This window comes from Cucurbita moschata, unplaced genomic scaffold (genome assembly GCF_002738365.1).
Source record: "Cucurbita moschata cultivar Rifu unplaced genomic scaffold, Cmos_1.0 Cmo_Scf00074, whole genome shotgun sequence".
Lineage (NCBI taxonomy): Eukaryota > Viridiplantae > Streptophyta > Magnoliopsida > Cucurbitales > Cucurbitaceae > Cucurbita > Cucurbita moschata.
The window spans coordinates 241,628-260,759 of record NW_019268590.1 but is presented as its reverse complement, the minus strand read 5'-3'; the positions used below and the strand labels follow the sequence as shown (position 1 = coordinate 260,759).

At 35.4% G+C, this 19,132-nt stretch overlaps 3 protein-coding genes across 6 annotated transcripts in view; 2 read left to right on the top strand and 1 right to left on the bottom strand.

The window, feature by feature from the left end:
* Positions 1–3,074: 3,074 nt before the first annotated feature.
* Positions 3,075–19,132, top strand: part of LOC111438380 (ribosome biogenesis protein bms1-like) — a 17,246-nt gene continuing 1,188 nt past the window's right edge. The window contains exons 1-17 of one of the 2 annotated variants that reach the window (XM_023076279.1): positions 4,051–4,061; positions 6,023–6,026; positions 13,333–13,536; positions 13,621–13,767; positions 13,850–13,940; positions 14,060–14,178; positions 14,259–14,449; positions 14,568–14,778; positions 14,889–15,129; positions 15,205–15,614; positions 15,759–15,885; positions 15,968–16,158; positions 16,289–16,623; positions 16,726–16,825; positions 16,909–17,127; positions 17,429–17,668; positions 18,288–18,497. In XM_023076279.1, the coding sequence (XP_022932047.1) occupies positions 13,399–13,536; positions 13,621–13,767; positions 13,850–13,940; positions 14,060–14,178; positions 14,259–14,449; positions 14,568–14,778; positions 14,889–15,129; positions 15,205–15,614; positions 15,759–15,885; positions 15,968–16,158; positions 16,289–16,623; positions 16,726–16,825; positions 16,909–17,127; positions 17,429–17,668; positions 18,288–18,497 (2,970 nt within the window). In that variant the 5' untranslated portion in view covers positions 4,051–4,061; positions 6,023–6,026; positions 13,333–13,398. Of the gene's footprint in view, positions 3,087–4,050; positions 4,062–6,022; positions 6,027–13,331; positions 13,537–13,620; positions 13,768–13,849; positions 13,941–14,059; positions 14,179–14,258; positions 14,450–14,567; positions 14,779–14,888; positions 15,130–15,204; positions 15,615–15,758; positions 15,886–15,967; positions 16,159–16,288; positions 16,624–16,725; positions 16,826–16,908; positions 17,128–17,428; positions 17,669–18,287; positions 18,498–19,132 lie in introns of those variants that run through there. The other variant, XM_023076278.1, reaches the window with a different exon arrangement.
* LOC111438381 (GDSL esterase/lipase At4g16230-like) lies at positions 6,722–8,798 on the top strand. Its single transcript, XM_023076280.1, has 4 exons — positions 6,722–7,114; positions 7,185–7,412; positions 7,502–7,748; positions 8,407–8,798. The coding sequence occupies exons 1-4, from the start codon at positions 6,722–6,724 to the stop codon at positions 8,637–8,639; spliced, it is 1,101 nt and encodes a 366-aa protein (XP_022932048.1). The 3' UTR covers positions 8,640–8,798.
* On the bottom strand, positions 8,841–12,290 carry LOC111438382 (probable magnesium transporter NIPA6). 3 transcript variants are annotated; one of them, XM_023076281.1, is made up of 9 exons: positions 11,960–12,287; positions 11,589–11,645; positions 11,234–11,324; positions 10,957–11,117; positions 10,746–10,873; positions 10,505–10,642; positions 9,843–9,935; positions 9,649–9,766; positions 8,841–9,370 (listed from the first exon to the last, which is right to left on the bottom strand). In XM_023076281.1, the coding sequence occupies exons 1-9, from the start codon at positions 12,102–12,104 to the stop codon at positions 9,240–9,242; spliced, it is 1,062 nt and encodes a 353-aa protein (XP_022932049.1). In that variant the 5' UTR covers positions 12,105–12,287; the 3' UTR covers positions 8,841–9,239. The 3 variants fall into 3 exon arrangements, with proteins under 3 accessions (XP_022932049.1, XP_022932050.1, XP_022932051.1); XM_023076282.1 differs by having other exon boundaries at positions 11,589–11,646; positions 11,928–12,103; XM_023076283.1 differs by lacking the exons at positions 8,841–9,370; positions 9,649–9,766 and having other exon boundaries at positions 9,849–10,070; positions 11,960–12,290.

Sequence of the window (19,132 nt, the reverse complement as noted above, 5' to 3'; positions counted from 1 at the left end):
AGTCTTGGGCATAGGTATTCAGGTTGTATCACACGGCAAGCCCTAGATGCAAATTGCTTTGAACATAAGAAGTCTTGGATGTATGTTTTCAGATCATATCACAGGGCAAGCCCTAGATGCGGGTTCAGACTACGTCGCTTGGAATTCATGAAACCTTGGATGTAGGTTTAAACTGTGTCGCTTGGAACGTATGAAGCCTTGGACACAGGTTGTCAGGTTCATGACTATTACCATAAATCCTAGGGAAAGTGCCTTGGAGAACGAACCAATAACATAACAAGAACCTAAAAAATAACCAAGAACGAGACATGGATCAAGATCCAAGTTCTAAGAACAATAACCTAGAAACTTAGTACTAAGGCCTTAAACCATAACAATAAAAGAAAGAGTGTGGTACCCTAAGAACATGATTAAGAGCCTATAAATAGACTACTTATTGAGTCTTTGTACTTTCCACATTTTTCAGGTAAATAAAGAGCTGGTCGAGGTTGGGAGCGGACTCTGAAACAGGTGCCATAAACAAGCCTCACCCGTCGTCCTCCACACTCTTTTGTTTTAAATATTTTGTGTCTGTTTTTTATTTTATGTTTTAACTATTATATCGTATTTTAACTACTAATGTAAGAACTTTCTTTTGCTCGTTGGTTATTCGTAATTATTACTATACTCGTTGTCGCATATATAAGTAGTTATTCACTAAAGTTCCTCGATTTTGGTTGCTATAATTATATAAACGTTTGCATATCTAACACCAAAAAATGACTACATTATTGAATATTTTTAATATTTTTACTCTTTTTAAAATGATTTAGGTAAGGGCTAGACGGTGGCACAAAAGGTTAAGGAATCGAAAATGATGCAACTCCGAAATTTGTGTTTTCATTTTTATAGACGCTTCCACTTTTTTTAGTTTTTCAATAAAATAAAACTCATTGTCAAAACAAAACAAATACAAAAGAAAAACGATGTTCTTGAAAATTAAGAGTAATTAGTTTACCCACAAGCGATGTAAAATTTTATTTTAGACCATTATTAAGACAACGATTCACTTTTAACGGTTAATTTCCAACAATTATGTTCGTTAAGCACAATATAAAAAGATACACTTTTGACTATGGGCTAAAAAAAATTACATTACTCATGATATAATTTAGTTTTTAGACTATGGTTCCGAATCTTATAACATAAACTTGGCATTTAGACCACAATTTTAATTTTTACACCATATATTTTTAATACGTTTAGTGCATAGTATATTTTTAGACCTTAGTTCTTAATATATATTTAATTTAATAAATAATAGAGGAGGAAACATTTTTGGTCATTGACTTTTGACTTTGACTTTGACTTTGTAATCAATGAACAAAACTACCTGTTTTAATTAAAGTGGTTTTGGTACAATGGGATCTTCATGGATGGGTCAGTGGGTTTGGGTTCACAGGATCTTTTCAATTTCATTCAATAGGGTATTGATTGGAAAAAAAACGTTAATTTCATTATCTTACAAATTTTATTTTTAAAATACTTTTAAATTCTTTTTTAAAAAATTAATACCATATTCATAGTTTTCATGATTAAACTATATGGTTTCAATACACATACTACCATGTGTTCATGTACATTGCCAAAACATGAATTTTTTTTGTTTTTTTTTTCTTATAAGTTAGTTCGAAATAAAAATTTTAAAAAGTAAAATAGAATTAATTTCAAAATCAACATATGGTTGTCATGTTTGTCACTCTTGGGCCGTGGTTTTATCTTTACTTGAAAAGTATTTAAAAATAAACGTGCATTACAAATATTAAGTAAGACATTTTCATGTCGGAATTAGATATGCATACATACACATAAGAACAGCAGGAAAATTAAGGAACCAGTTCTCTTTACGAATTAGAATTTGGTCATGACTTTTTTGGATCAAAATAGTCTAATCTTAACGGGCACATAGAGACATAGACCACCTAATAGTACGACTGGGATCCGTTTTCAAAAACTATAGGTCATCAATGGCCTAAGACAGGACCCAACCTAAAACTCATGCTAATTCTATCACGGTCAATGACATTAATGGCTAATTATTTGATCACTCGTGTAATGACCAGTAATTCATTTACATAAAAATAGGTAAGAATTCTTATAAATATATTTTATGGCTAATTATTTTAATATTTTTTATTAAATTCTTCTCCTTATTTCCTTTCAAACAAGTAAACACAGAAAAAGGGAAACCGTTTGGAAAACGCAGTAGCCATGAAACGCTGAGGATTTGAAGGATGTGGACGTGTTTTGCGTAATTGGAAGGTTTGTATGAGTCTAGAAGTGATTGGAAAGGAGACCTAAACGAGGAGAGCTGAGCTACCTATGACTTTGAGCTTAATATTTGGTGGTGTATATTGCATCATAAAATTTTAAATGAGGAGAGATAACAAGCCTACCAACAGAATTGACATGGAAGGAATTTATGAAAAAGATTTGGAAAATCGTAGAGAAGCGCGAGGTTGAAGATGATAGGCGCATGGGGTTCACATAAGTGTGGTGCCACGGTTATGCTTGTCCAAAGCATGTTGCCTGTGGCGGCTTGTTGAATGTTCCAGTCATGCTTGTCTAGGACATGTTGTCCATGGTCGCATGTTCATTCTAGACTCTTTTTACTTGCTTTCATATGTAATTAGGTCTTTACTATTCCTGTCATGTTAATACACGGGGTGTATGACAGTTCACCAAAATCATGTCTGCCTCAAAATGTTCTATAGGAGGTGTGACTAGTCGTCAATTCTTCCTACTCGAGTTATACTATCAAAGTTGTTGTTGCTGCTTATTTGCTTTTACCCTATAACATTGTTTTCTTACAAAAAAAAAAAAAAAAAAAAAGAAGTTTTAATGCCTTTCTTCGCTCACGTTTTCTAAACTACTTTCTCTTAAACGTAATCGAAGCTCGGTCGTATGTCTGAACTATTTGCGACATATAATTTTTATACAGCTGACTTGTTCGCTGGGTTTGAACAATTGTCGCACAATCGTTATCCCCCTTCTCCAACAGTGTGTTTGTGACAAGTGGTACGAGAGCTAAGTTAGCTCCTTAAATCGTGTTAAACAAACATGTCTTCTACAAAACTACGGTACAAGTCCTAGGCTGGCTAGCCAGATTGAAGATCATTTCTTCTACCTAAGTAAAGTTCTTAATGGAATGAGGCTTTTGGTGTCTCGCATGAACGAAATTGCCACTAAAGTTGATAAGAATGGCAGGCCTTCTTGAGACAATGCCCGTACGTAAATTAATGGTTAGGGTAAAGACCCTAGAAGACAATGCCACAACTGCTTGTGGCATTGAGCGGGTGGATAGTTTGATGGGCTCTACTGCCCAGATGAAAGAACTATCGAGGGCTTAGACAATGGCAAACAGGTGTTCATTTAGATGGTTTCACAAATGTCTTAGGACTAAAGAGCAGCCCTTGGAGTAGTCAAAGCTGAAGTGACGGATTTGAGGCCCAAGCTAAACCTCACCATGAGAGCAATAGGAAACCAAACTCTAACCGAGGAGTGGTCCAATTTAACAAGGTGAAATTCTCGGAGCCTAAGCCCTTCTGTGGGGCTCAAGATGCTAAGGTTTTGGACAATTTTATATTTGACCTTGAACAGTACTTTCAAGCCATAAATATTGTGGTAGAAGAGGCAAAGGTCACGTTGGCCACAATGTATCTAGCTGACGATGCAAGGTTGTCACAAATGTGACTTTGGGCTGACTCGATGGTGTAAAAAAATGGAAAAAAATTGCAAAATAAAACAAAGATAATTTAAAATATAATATACAATATATTTATATTATATCAAAATAGAGTTCATAGATTAGTCAAAACACAAAAAAAATATTTAGAAACAAGAGAGGGTGAGGACAACAGGTGAGGCTTGTCTATGTCACTTGCTCCAAAGTTTGCTCCCAACCTTGACTAGCTTCTTATTTACCTAAAAATCATGGAGTGAGTACGAAGACTCGGTAAGTAGCCTATTTGTAGGCTCTTAATCGTGTCTTTGATATACTAGGGTACCACACTTCTTCTTAACTTCTTTTGGTTCTTGCTACAAGTACTTAGGCCCTTTGGTTCTATTATGTTCTTGACTTATGAGTTCTTATCATGAACTATTATGAGGAACTCGGTCCTTGAATTATGAGATCTGAGCTTTGATTATGATCTAAGGGCCTTAGTACTGTGGTTTTGAGTTCTTGTCTTCAGAATTTGGATCTTGATCCATGTTCTAATTCTTGATCGTTGTCTCGTTCTTGGTTATTGTCTATGTTCTTGTTCTGTTCATGGTTTTTTCTCCAAGACACTTCCCTAGGATTTACGGTACAAGTCATGAACCTGACAACTTGTGTCCAAGGCTTCATACGTTCCAAGCGACACAGTCTGAACCTATGTCTAAGGCTTCATGTATTCCAAGCGACGTAGTCTGAACTTGAGTGGTACCTAGCATTCTTCTTATCTTAATAGATGTAGAGCTTGTGTGGTAATTTTTCTTGGGTCTCAATCTTAAAACATTTTATAAATTTTCTAAGGTTCGTAATTTATGGATGTATAAATTGTAACATGCATTCTTAAGCTTCACATAACTTACAATAACATGCTTGAGTCATTTAAAGTGTCATGAAGTCATAATGTGTTGTTTAGAAAATTCTTGAAGAGTCTCGATCTTGGGTAAGAGTTTATTTCCTTTAAACATTTCGTAGGCCCTAACTTGATTTAGGTTCCAAACTTGCTCTGATCAACTTGAATTTTTTAATATCTTTTATGTCCTTATCAATAGGCTTTACAAAAAGTAGCCACGGATTTTGAGGATATTTAGAGTTTGAAATATCTTTAAAATGAACATGTTTGAATGATTTTCAAACTTTACCAAGTCATCGGTCATCATAAAGTAAGACCTATTACCAAGTTTCATAGCATTTGGAGGTCATTTAGAACATGAACCAAGGATAAATTACTGTACGAGTATTATGGTCATTTAGCACCGTTACTTGGTTTAGCTACTTAACTTTGTCTAAATTTCATGTATAATCGTAACATCCCATAATATTATTAGCATTAAAGTTTCATGGGCTCTTGATATTTAAAGTTTAGTGGATCATATTAGCATTAAAGTTTCATGGGCTCTTCATTTAGTGGATCATATTAACGCTACTTAAAGTTTGAGCAAATCGATCAATTCAGGGTCTTAACTCACGGCTCTTGATATTTTTCTTTCATATTTCCTTAATCCATACTCATTTTAGGGTTTATACAAAAATCCAAGTGATTTCTACAAGTATTTATTAAGAAAAGTCCAAGATGGGTACTTACTTTGTCGTCAACGTTCGGGACCTCCATTCTCGAGCTATAGTTTGACATGAAAGGAAAGAAGACGTGCATGACTGTTATTGTCGCCGCCTGAAAACTCGCGTCTCCAACGTCTTCTACTGCGTTTTTAGGCTTATTAAACAAAAAAGTTAAAAATATAGAGAAATATTAGACAAAATTAAAACATTATAAACTTATTAAACTAACATAAACAAGGAAGTTGAAGAATATTATATTCACCTTGTTGTTTTGAAATAGCTTGTTTGGGTTGTAATGAAAATAATTGTTGATCCCTTAATATTGAATTATATATGTAAAATAATTATTTACCATGAATGCAGTTTTGGTAAAACCATCCTCTCCCAGCTGACTCACTCCACTGCCAGTAATTGCACGCAACGGTAGGTTGGTTGGGTGGTTCCCTCTATTTAATTCAAATATATCACATTTTTCTTCCTATTTTCCATTACTTTTTACCCTCACACCTCAACCCCTGTCCCATTTTTCGGTACCAACTTCTCCATTAATCTTATAAAATAATTGTCTGACTTTATTATTCAATTTGAATTTGAACTATTAAATCCAAATCGTCAAGGTTGTGTTGAGTTGTGAGCTCTCTTCGAATTGCTCGGGTTACCGGCCTAACCAACAAAAAATTTTAGATTGGTCCAAAAGCTTTGCCTGTGTACACCCCTAGTTTAATTCTCGATAAATAAATAGTCGTTATGATTTGAACTCATTCCATCTAATAACCTCTCAACCGACTTATATGATTCATTTGAACTTGGACAGAAAAAACAAGACATTTAGATTTTTAGATTTATTTATCATAATAATTTTTTTAATGTGAATAAATTAAAAGAACATTAAAACTTATTTATTGAATCGAATCATCGTTGATAATTATATCTGTACCTGCACAAATGTTATAAGCTCATACGTTTGTCTATGAAATTATTGAAGATGTATATAAATTGGCACTCTTACAATAATTAAGATATTATATCTTTTTGAAAATAGGTCTATGCATGACAATGGTGTCCATTATTTATGTCATTGTATAGTTGAATAAGTTTTAATGTTGGTACGATAGCGGTAGGTCATGAACCACCGTGGAAATTAAACACGAAGTTCATTTATTACGTTCTTACAAACTAATTCTTGAAATTCAATTTAAAAAAATTCAAGGAAAACTACCACCGATCATATAAACTTTGAATTCTCATTTTGCCAAACGTTTTAAGAAAGTAAATGTCGTATTATTGATCTACCTAAACTCGTTCGAAATATAAAATGAAACTCGGCACCAAATTACGTAAATGCCCTCATCGTTTTCCTATAAAATGAGCTTCCACATCCTCCATTTTCTTCAAATTTGTCTTACGACAATGACAAGAAACACAAATCTAAGAACGGTCTTGTTGTTCTTCTTCTTCTTCTCTTATTGTGAAGGAGGAAGAGAAATAAGAAAGGGCAATGGAGGGATGATAAAGGGAATGTTTGTGTTTGGGAGCTCTCTAGTTGACAATGGCAACAATAACTTTTTAGAGAACTCAAGGGCCAAAGCTGACTTTTTACCTTACGGAATGGATTTTTCTCTCGGTCCGTTGGGACGATTTACGAACGGCAAGAATGTTATCGACCTTCTCGGAGATTATTTTCACCTTCCTTCTCCCATTCCTCCGTTCACTGATCCTTCAACGAAGGGGAAGAAGATTGTTCATGGCGTCAACTATGCTTCTGGTGGTTCTGGTATTCTAGATAACACCGGTGCCATCACGGTAAGATACAAAAACTCACGCTTAGCAATGAAAACACGTAAACCAATCTTGTTTTGTTTGCGTTGCGTAGGGAAATGTAATAAGTTTGAACAGACAAATCAAAAACTTTGAAACCGTGACGTTGCCTGAATTGAGAAGAGGTATGAGGACGAGGGTATCGTTAGACGAGTATTTGTTTGTGGTTGGATCGGGAGGGAACGATTACTCATTCAACTACTTTTTGAGTAACCTCCACTCGGAACTCAGCCTCGACTCGTTCACAGCCAACCTCACAGCCACATTGTCTCAACAACTCAAAGTGGGTTGGTTTCGTTTGTGATTCAAGCCACAAATTTGAACCACATTCTTTGTTTATGTCAATTAATATTGTGTTGATTTGATCCACAGAAGCTGTATGGTTTGGGAGCAAGGAAAATAGTGTTGATATCAGTGAACCCATTAGGGTGCAGTCCAATGGTGAGAGCAAATAACAAAGGACAATGCCTTGATATACTAAACCAAGCTGCTCAAATGTTCAATCTCAACTTGAAGACATTGGTGGATGACCTAAAACCACAAATGCCACTCTCCAATCTCGTCTTCCTTAATTCGTACAAGATTATCGATGATATTATCTCTCACCATATTTCTAAAGGTACCCGACATATTTATCTTTTCTACTCTACTTTTGTCCTTTTCGCTCTACTAGCTTACGTTCAAGTTCGGATTTGATTGTTAAGCTCATTAATAGCTTACAAACATGGCTAAAATTTATTTAGAGGGTCAATCATGAAACCATTCTACTTATAGTATTACTAACCATAAGAAAGTTAACTATCGGACATTAAAGCCATAAGATCTAATAATGATTTTATTATTATTATGAACTTGATATTTATTTTCAAATATCAAATAATTAATTGTGTGATTTTATTATTATTATGAACTTGATATTTATTTTCAAATATCAAATAATTAATTGTGTTTGGTAAAAGAGAAACAAATAGTGTGGGACAACGATCATTGATAGCATTGATAAAGCGTACCTAAATTTTATTATTTGAAGGATACGGTTCCCTAATATTTAAGTCCATTTACGATTGGTAGGACACTTCATTAATCTTTAAAGTTCATATCATAAATGTGGCATTTAGGGTAATCTCTATTTTACTTGTTCTTGCACTCATTTTATTCTCACATTTAAGCATTAAAAGGGATTTACCGCCACTAAACATTTTTTACCAAAAGAAGAAATTTGGTTAAAAACATGTGCAAACATACCTTCCTTTCAACATATGGTGGATGGTTTTCAGGGTTTATGGAGGCAGCTGTGCCCTGCTGTGAAGTGCCATCTCTGAGTGAAGGTGGGAATGGAGTTTTGTGCAAAAATGGAGGCCAAACTTGTCCAAATAGAACCAACCATGTCTTCTTCGACGGGTTACATCCAACCGAAGCTGTCAACGTCCTCATAGCATCTAAGGCTTATGCTTCTCAACTTCAAACCGAAGTTTATCCCACTAATCTTTTTCACCTCGTCAATCTATAGATTCCGACATGTAGAGTAGAGTAGAGTAGAGAGATTTGAACCTCTGACCTCTTAGTTAAAAGTATGTCTTCACTAATTGAGTTACGCTCAATTTGAGAATCTCGCTCTTTCTCTGTGAGTTGTCAGTGTGTAGTAGTAATAACATTAGAACTTTATTCACCTTTCAAGCTTTGATCGTGTCGTTTCAAAGTCCAACAATCTATCTCACGTTTTTCCTTGGACAAGAGAAATGAGTGAAAAACTACCCACAAAAGCATATTACATCTTCCATCCGCAGGCTCTGATCTACTGTACAAAATAATGTTATCAGAGGTGTAAGGCCTAAAAGTAAGAAGAGAGGGGAAGAAGCTGTGTTTCCAATACCAGTTACCTATTTAGGAACAAAGTAAAGTGTTACAAAGAACATACTACGTTACACACGCCCTACCCGTTCTTCAATCTCAAGCGGCCGAGCGAGAAAGAAAATGGAACTTTGGTGTACCACTCTACCAAATAACTCATTAAAACAATGTGAGAAAAGTAAGTATACGCAGATTTCTCCCAGAATTTGGATGCATTTGTTTTCGTGTGCAATGGAGAGAGCCAATAATACCTTTCATCTCATGTGAAATGGTCTTGTTTGAGGATTGCATCAAAATCTGGCGATGGTATTTCTTCAGATTTCCGTTTCCAGGTATCACCATTTGCTTGGAAATACCATGACACTTGAGGAGACACAGGCAGGTACATCTCTGTAACAAGTAGGCATTGTCTATTGTGTTTAACACGTGTTCGACGCCCAAATAATCGTCTCGTTCATATTCAAGCTTAACAAGTATTAAGAACATATCCATTGTGCTTAACAAGTGTCTACTCGTGTACAATATATATGTTGATCATAGATACTAGTAGCATGTGATTGTATAAAGAACAATTAATAATCTAGCAAAAGATGTCATAAATAACAGACAATGAATCATCACAAACTCTGCATTCGGCCAGTTTTAAGAGTTTCGAATGAAATAAATACCTGAAACAGAGGCGGGATCGGGTGATCTTGTAGCGTGCAAGACCATAGTCCCAGAAAGTATGGTTACAAATCCACAAAGTTCTGATGCAATGCTGCTAGCACTCTGACCAGACCAGTCCTAATGGTATAACAACCACATGAATCAATCTCTTTGAAAAGCCCAAAAGAAATGTTTAAATTTGTAGCAAAAGTACCTTGAACATTATGGCACTGGCGAAGATCGTGAAGGATGTGAACATTGCATAATGAATTGGTGAGACAACTGCGGTGTCAAATGTGTCCAAGGCCTGTTCATGTAAAGATCTTTTCCGGCTTAAGTTTTAAAATAGCCTTAAGGGATGACCATATTCTCTCTCACAATCCCTCTCTCACACTTGAACAGCAGCTGAGCATATTCTACAATTCCGTTCCATAGTCTATATCTAAACGAGTATTCATCTTCTTAATATTTCGCATGGCAACAATAGAGCTCTGGTACCAATTGATACACAACTGGATCGATACTCGACATAATTACATCTAAACGAGTATTCATCTTCTTAATATTTAGCATGACAAAAATAGAGCTCTCGTACCAACTGATACACAACTGGACTGATACTCGACATAATTATTCATCAACATTCAAGTGAAAGTTCCATAAAACTCAAAATTCGAGAGGTTTGGATTCGCCATACGTAAACACACACGAAAGATGATAATAGTCATAACGAAACTATAAATACGTCATAGGGGAGATATGGAGAAGCCACAAATGTACTCTACACCAAACGATTACCGAGCAAAAAAGTTCTACATCCACGAACTCCATAGTTATTATCCCGAAAAGATTTGAACAAAACAGTAGTACACTAACCTTGTTTAAATAATTCAGCTGAACAATTATGCATGAGATTGCAACCATTACAAAGACCCATGTTTGGAAGTGAGCAACCTGACTCAAACCCTCCATTGTGAGTTTTATAGCAATGCCAATAGCCTTGATGCTCATTACCTGCAAACCAATGCAGAAAGATTATAACTGCTTCACAGAAAAAGAAAAATCAACCATGAATCATCAGAACGATTCAGCACGTAAAAGGGTAACGAAGACAGACCGTCAAGGATCCAATTATGGAGCATATCCCAATGTAAATGAGTATATTTGTCTGTCCGTAGCGGGGTTCGCAGTACAACACGAGGAACAACACAATAGCTATAACCGAGGCCGTATAGAGAAGGAAAGCTGAACAAAACACATCAGAATAATCAAAAAGAAGCTCCACGCAGTAAGACACACATCAGGATATGTTTTAGAGTTTACTTTACTTGGTTGAGTAGCTAGTTCCCATATCTCGTCCACTGAACTCGGAGTACGTTCACCAGGCGCATGAAGAACAATCATTGTAGACCCTACAACACATAATACACACCCCAATACATCCATTTTCTCCAATTTTTCCTTCAAGAAAAAATGTGCAAGCACAGCACTGCCAACACAATAAACGCATGAAAATCATTTGGGTAAATCCCATTTTGACATGGAAGCATAAATAAAAAGTGATTACATTCAATCCCAAATCAATATCTCATTGAAGCTTGTTACCTAACAATTATACTGATCGCTCCAAGTGGTGTTACCAGAATAGCAGGAGCATAAACATAAGCCACAAAATTAGAAAATTCTCCAACAATCACTGCAAATGGTACACAGGTAAAAGTAATCAATCAAATGTAGCTTATAAACTGCATGTAAAAACTCGAAAACGCGCTAAAAAGACTTGAAATGCTTGGAGATGGTCTCGGAATTCGAGTGGAGAGGAACAAAAGGATTTTTAAAGAATCTAATAGATCTAGAATGAGGTTTGAGATTTAGTTAAATGTAACTCTGAGTTATGAGCATTCCTTAGAGATAAGTAGGGAGAGTAAAGAGTCCCAAGACAGTTGAAATTGATACTCACTAGTACTCATGCCGATCCACCAAAGTGGCTCTAACAGATATCCATATCCACCAGAACCTAGAATTCATTAACCACACAAAATTTCATCAGCATAAACCCAAAGGAACAATGTGAGCAGCGCAGCCTGCCAATTAGTAACAAAAAGGAGAAACCACAATCTACAACCCTCAATTGCAACCATTGACAACGTAAATGAAACAAATTAATTCTTCGCGAACTGAAAAATTCAATCATGAGAATGACAAAATCGCAAGAAGAACGAGCGCCTCGAACATGTAAATCAACGAAATCAAACCAAGCATACAGGTAAAATGGAAGACGAAATTGAAAGAACCCAGGCAGATGAAAAAATTAATTGGAGAAAAACTGACTCGCTCGAGAGCCGGAAGCCCCGGCCCGACGAAGACCCAACTTCTTGATGATGAAGCTGGAGCCAATAAAGGCGCTGGATAACATAGCAAGAAGGAAACCTTTCAGGTTATCATTGGGCGAGATGAAAGGGTCATGGGGGCTCATGGATTGCTGCAGAGATTCATGTAATTCCAAAAATTTGCAGAAGAAGAAGAAGAAGAAGAAGCAGAGTGGACACGTTTTTTTGTAATGTCAGTACAACACCAAATTCCCACACTATTTCCCCTTGCGGTTCTCTCCCAATCATGACGTTGAATCCATTTGGCTGCCCAGGCAGAATTCATTTCTTAACCCAAATTATATGAACACAAATATTCAAAACTTTTCATCATTAGATTTTGAGGTATAATTTTGGATCATTATGCCCACATTTTCGTTTCTCTCTCCTTAAATTTTAATAGCTTCCATATTTTACCCCAATTCATAGTTTTCAATCCAGTTGAAATGGTTTAGATTGTAGATTTTGTTGGATTAAATTGGATGGAGTCATCGAATTTTGGGTCACCGTTTTCCTTGAACACTTACTTTTTTTTTCTATACATTCCTAACTGTCACACGCTTTCTTAAAAAAAAAAAAAAAGTTATTTCGATGACTCCATCCATATTATTTCATTCATATTATCACAATATTTTATCACTCATTTCACTCAAACATGTCTTCCATTCTTAATTTTTTTTTTATTTGTTGTAATGATCTTACTTTCAACATAAGACCGAACAATTACTATATACGTGTTACGAGAATTTCTCAAATAAATTCAAACATAAATATCTCTACTTTAAAGCTTTTATTTATAAAACAATTCAAAACATAACATTATAGAATTCGTGAAATGTAACGTAAATATGGAATAAAAAATATTTAGATCATTGTTTTATGGCTTCCCAAGAGAAGTTGTTACTAGAAGTTTATTGTCTCTTAAGTGTAGAATATATTATAAAAAATAACTATTTAAAAATATTCGCTATCAAGATATAAATATATTTGGTATGAATTTTTTTTTTTTAGAGTTGGTTGGTAATATATTTTATTTTATTTTCGTCGTTTAATAATTTATCTTATTTTCAAAATTTATTTAGTAATATATTTTACGTATGGTTGCGTTGCTCACCTCAATATCGACAAATTAAAATATTAAAGAAAGAAAAAAAATATATTATTTTCAAAATAATACAGATTAAAAAAACTGTTAAAATAAAAAATAAAAAATAAAAATGATGATATTAAAAGATATTGGCATCTGATGAATAAGAGAGAAGAAGGAAAGAAAAGGTTAAAGAAAAAACGAAACTCCTAAACCTTTCTCATCTTCCTCCCCCTGTCTTGCTTAGCCGCCGGCCTCCTCCTCCTTAAACCCATCGCTACAATTTGTTGATTCGAGCTTTTTGTCAGATAATCATGGCCACCAATGCAAGTGCCGATGATCAGTCTCACAAGGCTCACAGGTCTCGCCAATCTGGTCCCAATGCAAAGAAGAAAGCACAGCACAAGAAGAAGGGGGAGGTTTCTGAGAATGACAGGAAGCACAACCCGAAGGTAGGTACTTTAATTGTTTCTTGTATTGTAATCAGTCCATGCCCCCGACTACATTTGAACAAAACTCTTGTTTTTCTTTTCTAGGCTTTTGCTTTTAATTCTTCAGTTAAAGCTAAGCGCCTGCAATCTCGTTCTGTCGAGAAAGAACAACGTAGGCTTCATGTTCCCACAATCGATCGTTGTTATGGTGAACCAGCTCCCTATGTTATTGTTGTCCAGGGACCTCCCCAGGTCTGAATTTATTACTTTCTATATTTTTATCACTTGCATCTCTTTTCATTCTTCTTCTTTTAATTGTTGTTACTTACTGTAGGTTGGAAAATCTCTTCTAATAAAGTCTCTTGTTAAGCATTATACCAAACATAATTTACCTGATGTTCGTGGGCCGATTACAATTGTGTCAGGTTCACTCTATTGCCGATTATTATTTAATTTTCATTCTTGTTTCGTACACAAACACATTCTTTCAGTGTTTTGGCTATTTTATTTGGGGATTTGTATTCTCAATGTGTGTGTTTTTCAGGTAAACAAAGGCGGTTGCAGTTTGTAGAGTGCCCAAATGATATCAATGGGATGATTGACGCAGCGAAGTTTGCTGATTTGACTTTGCTTCTAATTGATGGTAGTTACGGTTTTGAGATGGTGAGATACCATGATTCCACTTATTTGAAGATCATAATGAAATTTGTTATGTTAATTTAAATATCTTACCTACATCACAGGAGACTTTTGAGTTCCTCAACATTTTGCATAATCACGGACTTCCAAAAGTTATGGGAGTTCTCACTCACCTTGATAAGTTTAAGGATGCAAAAAAGTTGAGGAAAACAAAGCAGCATCTTAAACATCGCTTTTGGACTGAGATACGTACAGGAGCTAAATTATTTTATCTATCTGGGCTTATTCATGGAAAGTAAGGATCTTCTTCTTCACTCCTATCTTCAAACATTCATTTTTGTTACATTTCATCATTTAATGTTTGCAATAGGTTGATATGTGATTTTATGTACTCAATTTTCTCTCATCGACAGGTACACTAAACGTGAAGTACACAATCTTGCTCGGTTCATCTCTGTGATGAAGTTTCAGCCACTGTCTTGGCGTACCAACCATCCATATGTTTTGTCTGATCGATTTGAAGATGTCACTCCACCTGAACGAGTTCATATGAATAATAAATGTGATAGAAATATCACTCTATATGGTTATCTTCGAGGTTGTAATTTGAAGAAGGAAACTAAGGTACCACTTCTCTGGTTGATGGGTTTGCCTTTCTATAGGCTTTATTATCTGTTTATATTATTGTTTACAACATTGTTTTTACATTTCCTTATTTTCAATGCCTAAATCAGGTTCACATCTCTGGCGTGGGTGATTTTAATTTGGCTAATGTAACCAGTTTGGCTGATCCTTGTCCTTTGCCATCTGCTGCCAAGAAGAAAGGACTACGTGATAAGGAAAAATTATTTTATGCTCCTATGTCTGGTCTTGGGGATCTTTTGTACGATAAGGATGCTGTTTATATAAATATTAATGACCATTTCGTTCAGTATTCCCAAGTTGATGATGATAAAGAAGTTCCTTCAACCAAAGGTAATTGGCTTCCATTCTCTGCATATTAGCAGTCATCCGTCACTTATTCTGAAGTAACGCTTATGCTATAATCAGGTAAAGTTCAAGACGTGGGTGAAGTTCTAGTGAAGTCTCTCCAGAACACAAAATATTCAGTTGATGAAAAGTTAGAGAAGAGCTTCATTTCCCTATTTGGCAGAAAACCTGACAACTTAAATGGGATCCATGGTATTGAGCCGGCAGAGCAATGCCAGCCTGGGTTGATGGAGCTTGATAGACCTAGTGTAGTACATGATACCGATGATTCCGAGTCTTCAGATCAAGATGACCTTACCCCGAAAAAGACTAAATATGAAAGTGAGGGCACTGATGAAGAAGAGCATAATGATTTAAAAAATCAGAAATCCCCTGATGAAGACCATATGAAGGAACATGTTGAATTTCATGAAGGGAGGCTAAGGAGAAAAGCTGTTTTTGGAAATGATGTTGACTCTGATGATCTCATGGTAATGTGACTGACTTAATTTTGTAAATGATGCGGCTGTTCATTTATATTTTGTATGCACAATCCAATTTATGTTAACTTTGCAGGCAATGTGCCCAAAAAGAACGTTGTTAGCGCCCTTATATTTTCTTTTATATCTCTGTAGGATTCAGATGAAGAAGATGACAATGACAGTGATGTTGACGGTCAAAAAATGATGTCAGAAGATGATGAAAATGAAAATGAAGATGAGGATGAGGATGAGGATGGGGATGATAATGACGAGGACAATGGTATTTTCCTTGTAAATCTGTTGTATGCAAATGTTTTTTTTGTTCCATTGATAATTTGGCCACCTTATTACTCTATTTGTAGATAGTGGCATGGGTAACTCCTCAAAGTGGAAGGAGTCTTTGTTAGAAAGGACCGTGTCTAGGCAACACGTGAATCTCATGAAACATGTGTATGGGAAATCCACACAAACATCTACAACCTCAAGGGATGAAGGTGATGATGAAGAAAGTGACGAGGACCACTTTTTTAGGCCTAAAGGGGAGGGAAATAAGGTTTACTCTTTGCCCTAATTTTTTAAAAATAGTATTCCCTTTTTTTAGATTTCTTGTTTTCGATTGTTGGTTTTCCAATTGTGCGAATAGTGGTTACTTTCTTAACGTTTTAATATATTGTTGATGGCAGAATGAAAGTAAAGCAGTGGATGGTGCAAATGCCAGTTCTGAGGATTATTCCAAATTTACAAACTTTTTCAATGATAATAATGTGGAGAGCATTCGTGACCGCTTTGTAACTGGTGATTGGTCAAAAGCTGCTCTCAGAAATAAATCTTCTCAGGATGAAGTTGAAGAAGATGATGATGATGTGTATGCTGATTTTGAAGATCTAGAAACTGGTGAGAAGTATGAGAGTTTTCATGCTGATAAAACTACCGATGCCATGGACCAAAAGGCAGAGTACTCAACAATCGAGGAGCGCAGGCTGAAAAAGCTTGCCCTTCGGGCACAGTTCGATGCTGAATATCCTTTTGATGATCTTGATTATACTTGTTTTTTCCACCTTCTTTTATTTATCTGAATTCTATTTTTTAAGAATTTGTTAGAGACTTAACTCTGACCTACATATGCTGGATCTAAGGCAACGGAGGATGGAAGTGATATAGAAGGTGAGGGAAAGTTAAACCATAGTGAAGCTAATGAAGGTGATGATTATCATGACAAGGTAAACATTCTCCCTTTTTTTTTTTTAAAAGGTAGGTAGTTTTTGCATGACACTGAGCACTGCTTCATGTTTGATTGTTTCAGATGAAGGAGGAAATTGAAATTAGGAAACAAAGGAATAAAGCTGAACTTGATAATATCGATGAAGCCTTCCGAGTGGGGATTGAGGGCTTCCAATCAGGGACATACGTAAGATTGGAAGTTCATGGTGTTCCTTGTGAGATGGTGGAGCATTTTGATCCTTGCCAGCCAATTTTGGTTGGAGGAATTGGGCCTGGAGAGGATGACGTTGGATACATGCAGGTAATATTTTAACAGATCTTTTTTTTTTTTATTAACTTGATTATTTTGCCTTTTTTTTTTTTTTTTTTTTTTTTCTTGTGTCATTCTGAGAAGTTATCGATTGCATGTATCTCACCTTACTAAGTTTCCGATAATGTAATTAAACCATAACACCAGAAGGGGTCATGAACCTGATATAAAGAGATATATCTGAAGCTCTTGTCCGATGTCCTTCATTGCTTGATTAAAGCTTTATTTCCTTTTGGAAAAGTTATTCAAGTTTCTTCTTTCACCGAGTTATGTTGCAATAATATGTTTGCAGGTCAGATTAAAACGACATAGGTGGCATAAAAAGGTACTGAAGACTAGAGATCCCTTAATTTTTTCTGTTGGATGGAGACGTTTCCAAAGTACCCCTGTTTATGCAATTGAAGATTCAAATGGGAGGCACCGCATGCTTAAATATACACCTGAACATATGCACTGTCTAGCAATATTTTGGGGCCCTCTAGCCCCTCCTAACACAGGGCTTATTGCTGTTCAGACTTTATCAAGCAATCAGGTATACTTTTTTATTATAAATGAGATATCATGTCTTCCCTAACATCTTTGATGACAAATAGTGTGTGCAGTTCAAACTTTTATTGTCTCTTGAAATAGGGTTCCTCCCAATATTGCAGCATCAGCGATGATGGTTGCTTGAATATTTTATTATTCCGTACAAATTCTAATTGTACTTTCATTGAGGATTTTGAAAGTGCATAAATATACCATCTGAAGTGTTCAATTTACATACCATCTGAAGTGTTCAATTTGGCATAAAGCGAAAGACTGCAAGAATGAATGCCAAGTCTTCATAGCTAGCTTTTATCTTTTGCTATTTGTATTCTAGATGAGGCTCTTTTTTGTGAATTTAGTTTTCTTCTTCATTTGAGAATGTCTTATCCTCTGGAGTCGTCACGAATCTCACTGCATTTTAATTCATCTTTTATGTACATATTCTTGTATGACATGAATATTTGATTAATTTTTTTTTCCCATAAGCATAAGGTTTGTCTTGTGCCATTTCGGCTGTTTGCATTATAGATTAATATTTGATGCCAACTTTACTTTGAAGTTTTTATTGCCATCTTTTGTTGGCCTTTTCTAGCTTTTTATTGACCTTTTGTATGGCTTCTCAGGCATCGTTCAGAATATGTGCAACAGCAACTGTGCTCCAATCCAATCATGAAGAGCGGGTGGTCAAGAAAATCAAGCTAGTTGGTTATCCATGCAAAATTTTTAAGAAGACAGCACTTATAAGAGATATGTTTACTTCAGATCTTGAAATAGCTCGTTTTGAAGGTGCATCTGTTCGAACTGTCAGTGGAATTCGAGGCCAGGTCAAAAAGGTATGTCTGTTTGAAATAGAGAGAACATTTTGCATGCTATTTTTTCTACTCTCCCATAGAGAGTTTCTTCTTTTTCTTTTTCGTTTTGTTGTAATGCTTACTACAGGAAATTCTTATGTACCTCACTCGTACTTGTCCTGACCCCTATATTTTTTCCAATTATATATTCTCTTATAGTCTGCTTGCTAATGTGCAACTGCTGAACCGTGATCTGGCTTCTGTTTATACAGTGTGAATTATTGGTTCTTATGATGACTTTTCATGATATATAGAACCGTGATCTACCTTGTATTTTCCATCATTTTTTTCCAATGAAAGCTTAGTTTCTAGATAAACAAAAAATGATATATAAAAGTTATTTACTGAGGAATGAAACTTAAGCCTGGCTTGCTTGCTTGCTGATCTGTTAACCAAATAAACATGGCAATAGGAGCAGTTTGTTGTGTAAGATCTTTAATGTGGCTTGAATAAATGTTGCTGGCCAATGGTCGATTTGGACTACACTAGTTGCGAAAGTATGAAACCATCAAACATGGGACGAGGATTTTGATAAATCTTTTTTCTCGGGGGTGTTTCCAGGAAATGTGTAATGAAAGCAATAAAAGAACAAATAGAAGATTTATTTATCAATTTAT

Coding starts and splice junctions, on each gene's coding strand:
- LOC111438381 (XM_023076280.1), top strand. CDS start 6,722: ATGACAAGAAACACAAATCTAAGAACGGTCTTGTTGTTCTTCTTCTTC. Junction 7,115..7,184: donor ATAACACCGGTGCCATCACG/GTAAGATACAAA, acceptor TGCGTTGCGTAG/GGAAATGTAATAAGTTTGAA. Junction 7,413..7,501: donor CATTGTCTCAACAACTCAAA/GTGGGTTGGTTT, acceptor TTTGATCCACAG/AAGCTGTATGGTTTGGGAGC.
- LOC111438382 (XM_023076281.1), bottom strand. CDS start 12,104: ATGAGCCCCCATGACCCTTTCATCTCGCCCAATGATAACCTGAAAGGT. Junction 11,118..11,233: donor GCGATCAGTATAATTGTTAG/GTAACAAGCTTC, acceptor TTGTGTTGGCAG/TGCTGTGCTTGCACATTTTT. Junction 9,767..9,842: donor CCAGTGCCATAATGTTCAAG/GTACTTTTGCTA, acceptor TTATACCATTAG/GACTGGTCTGGTCAGAGTGC.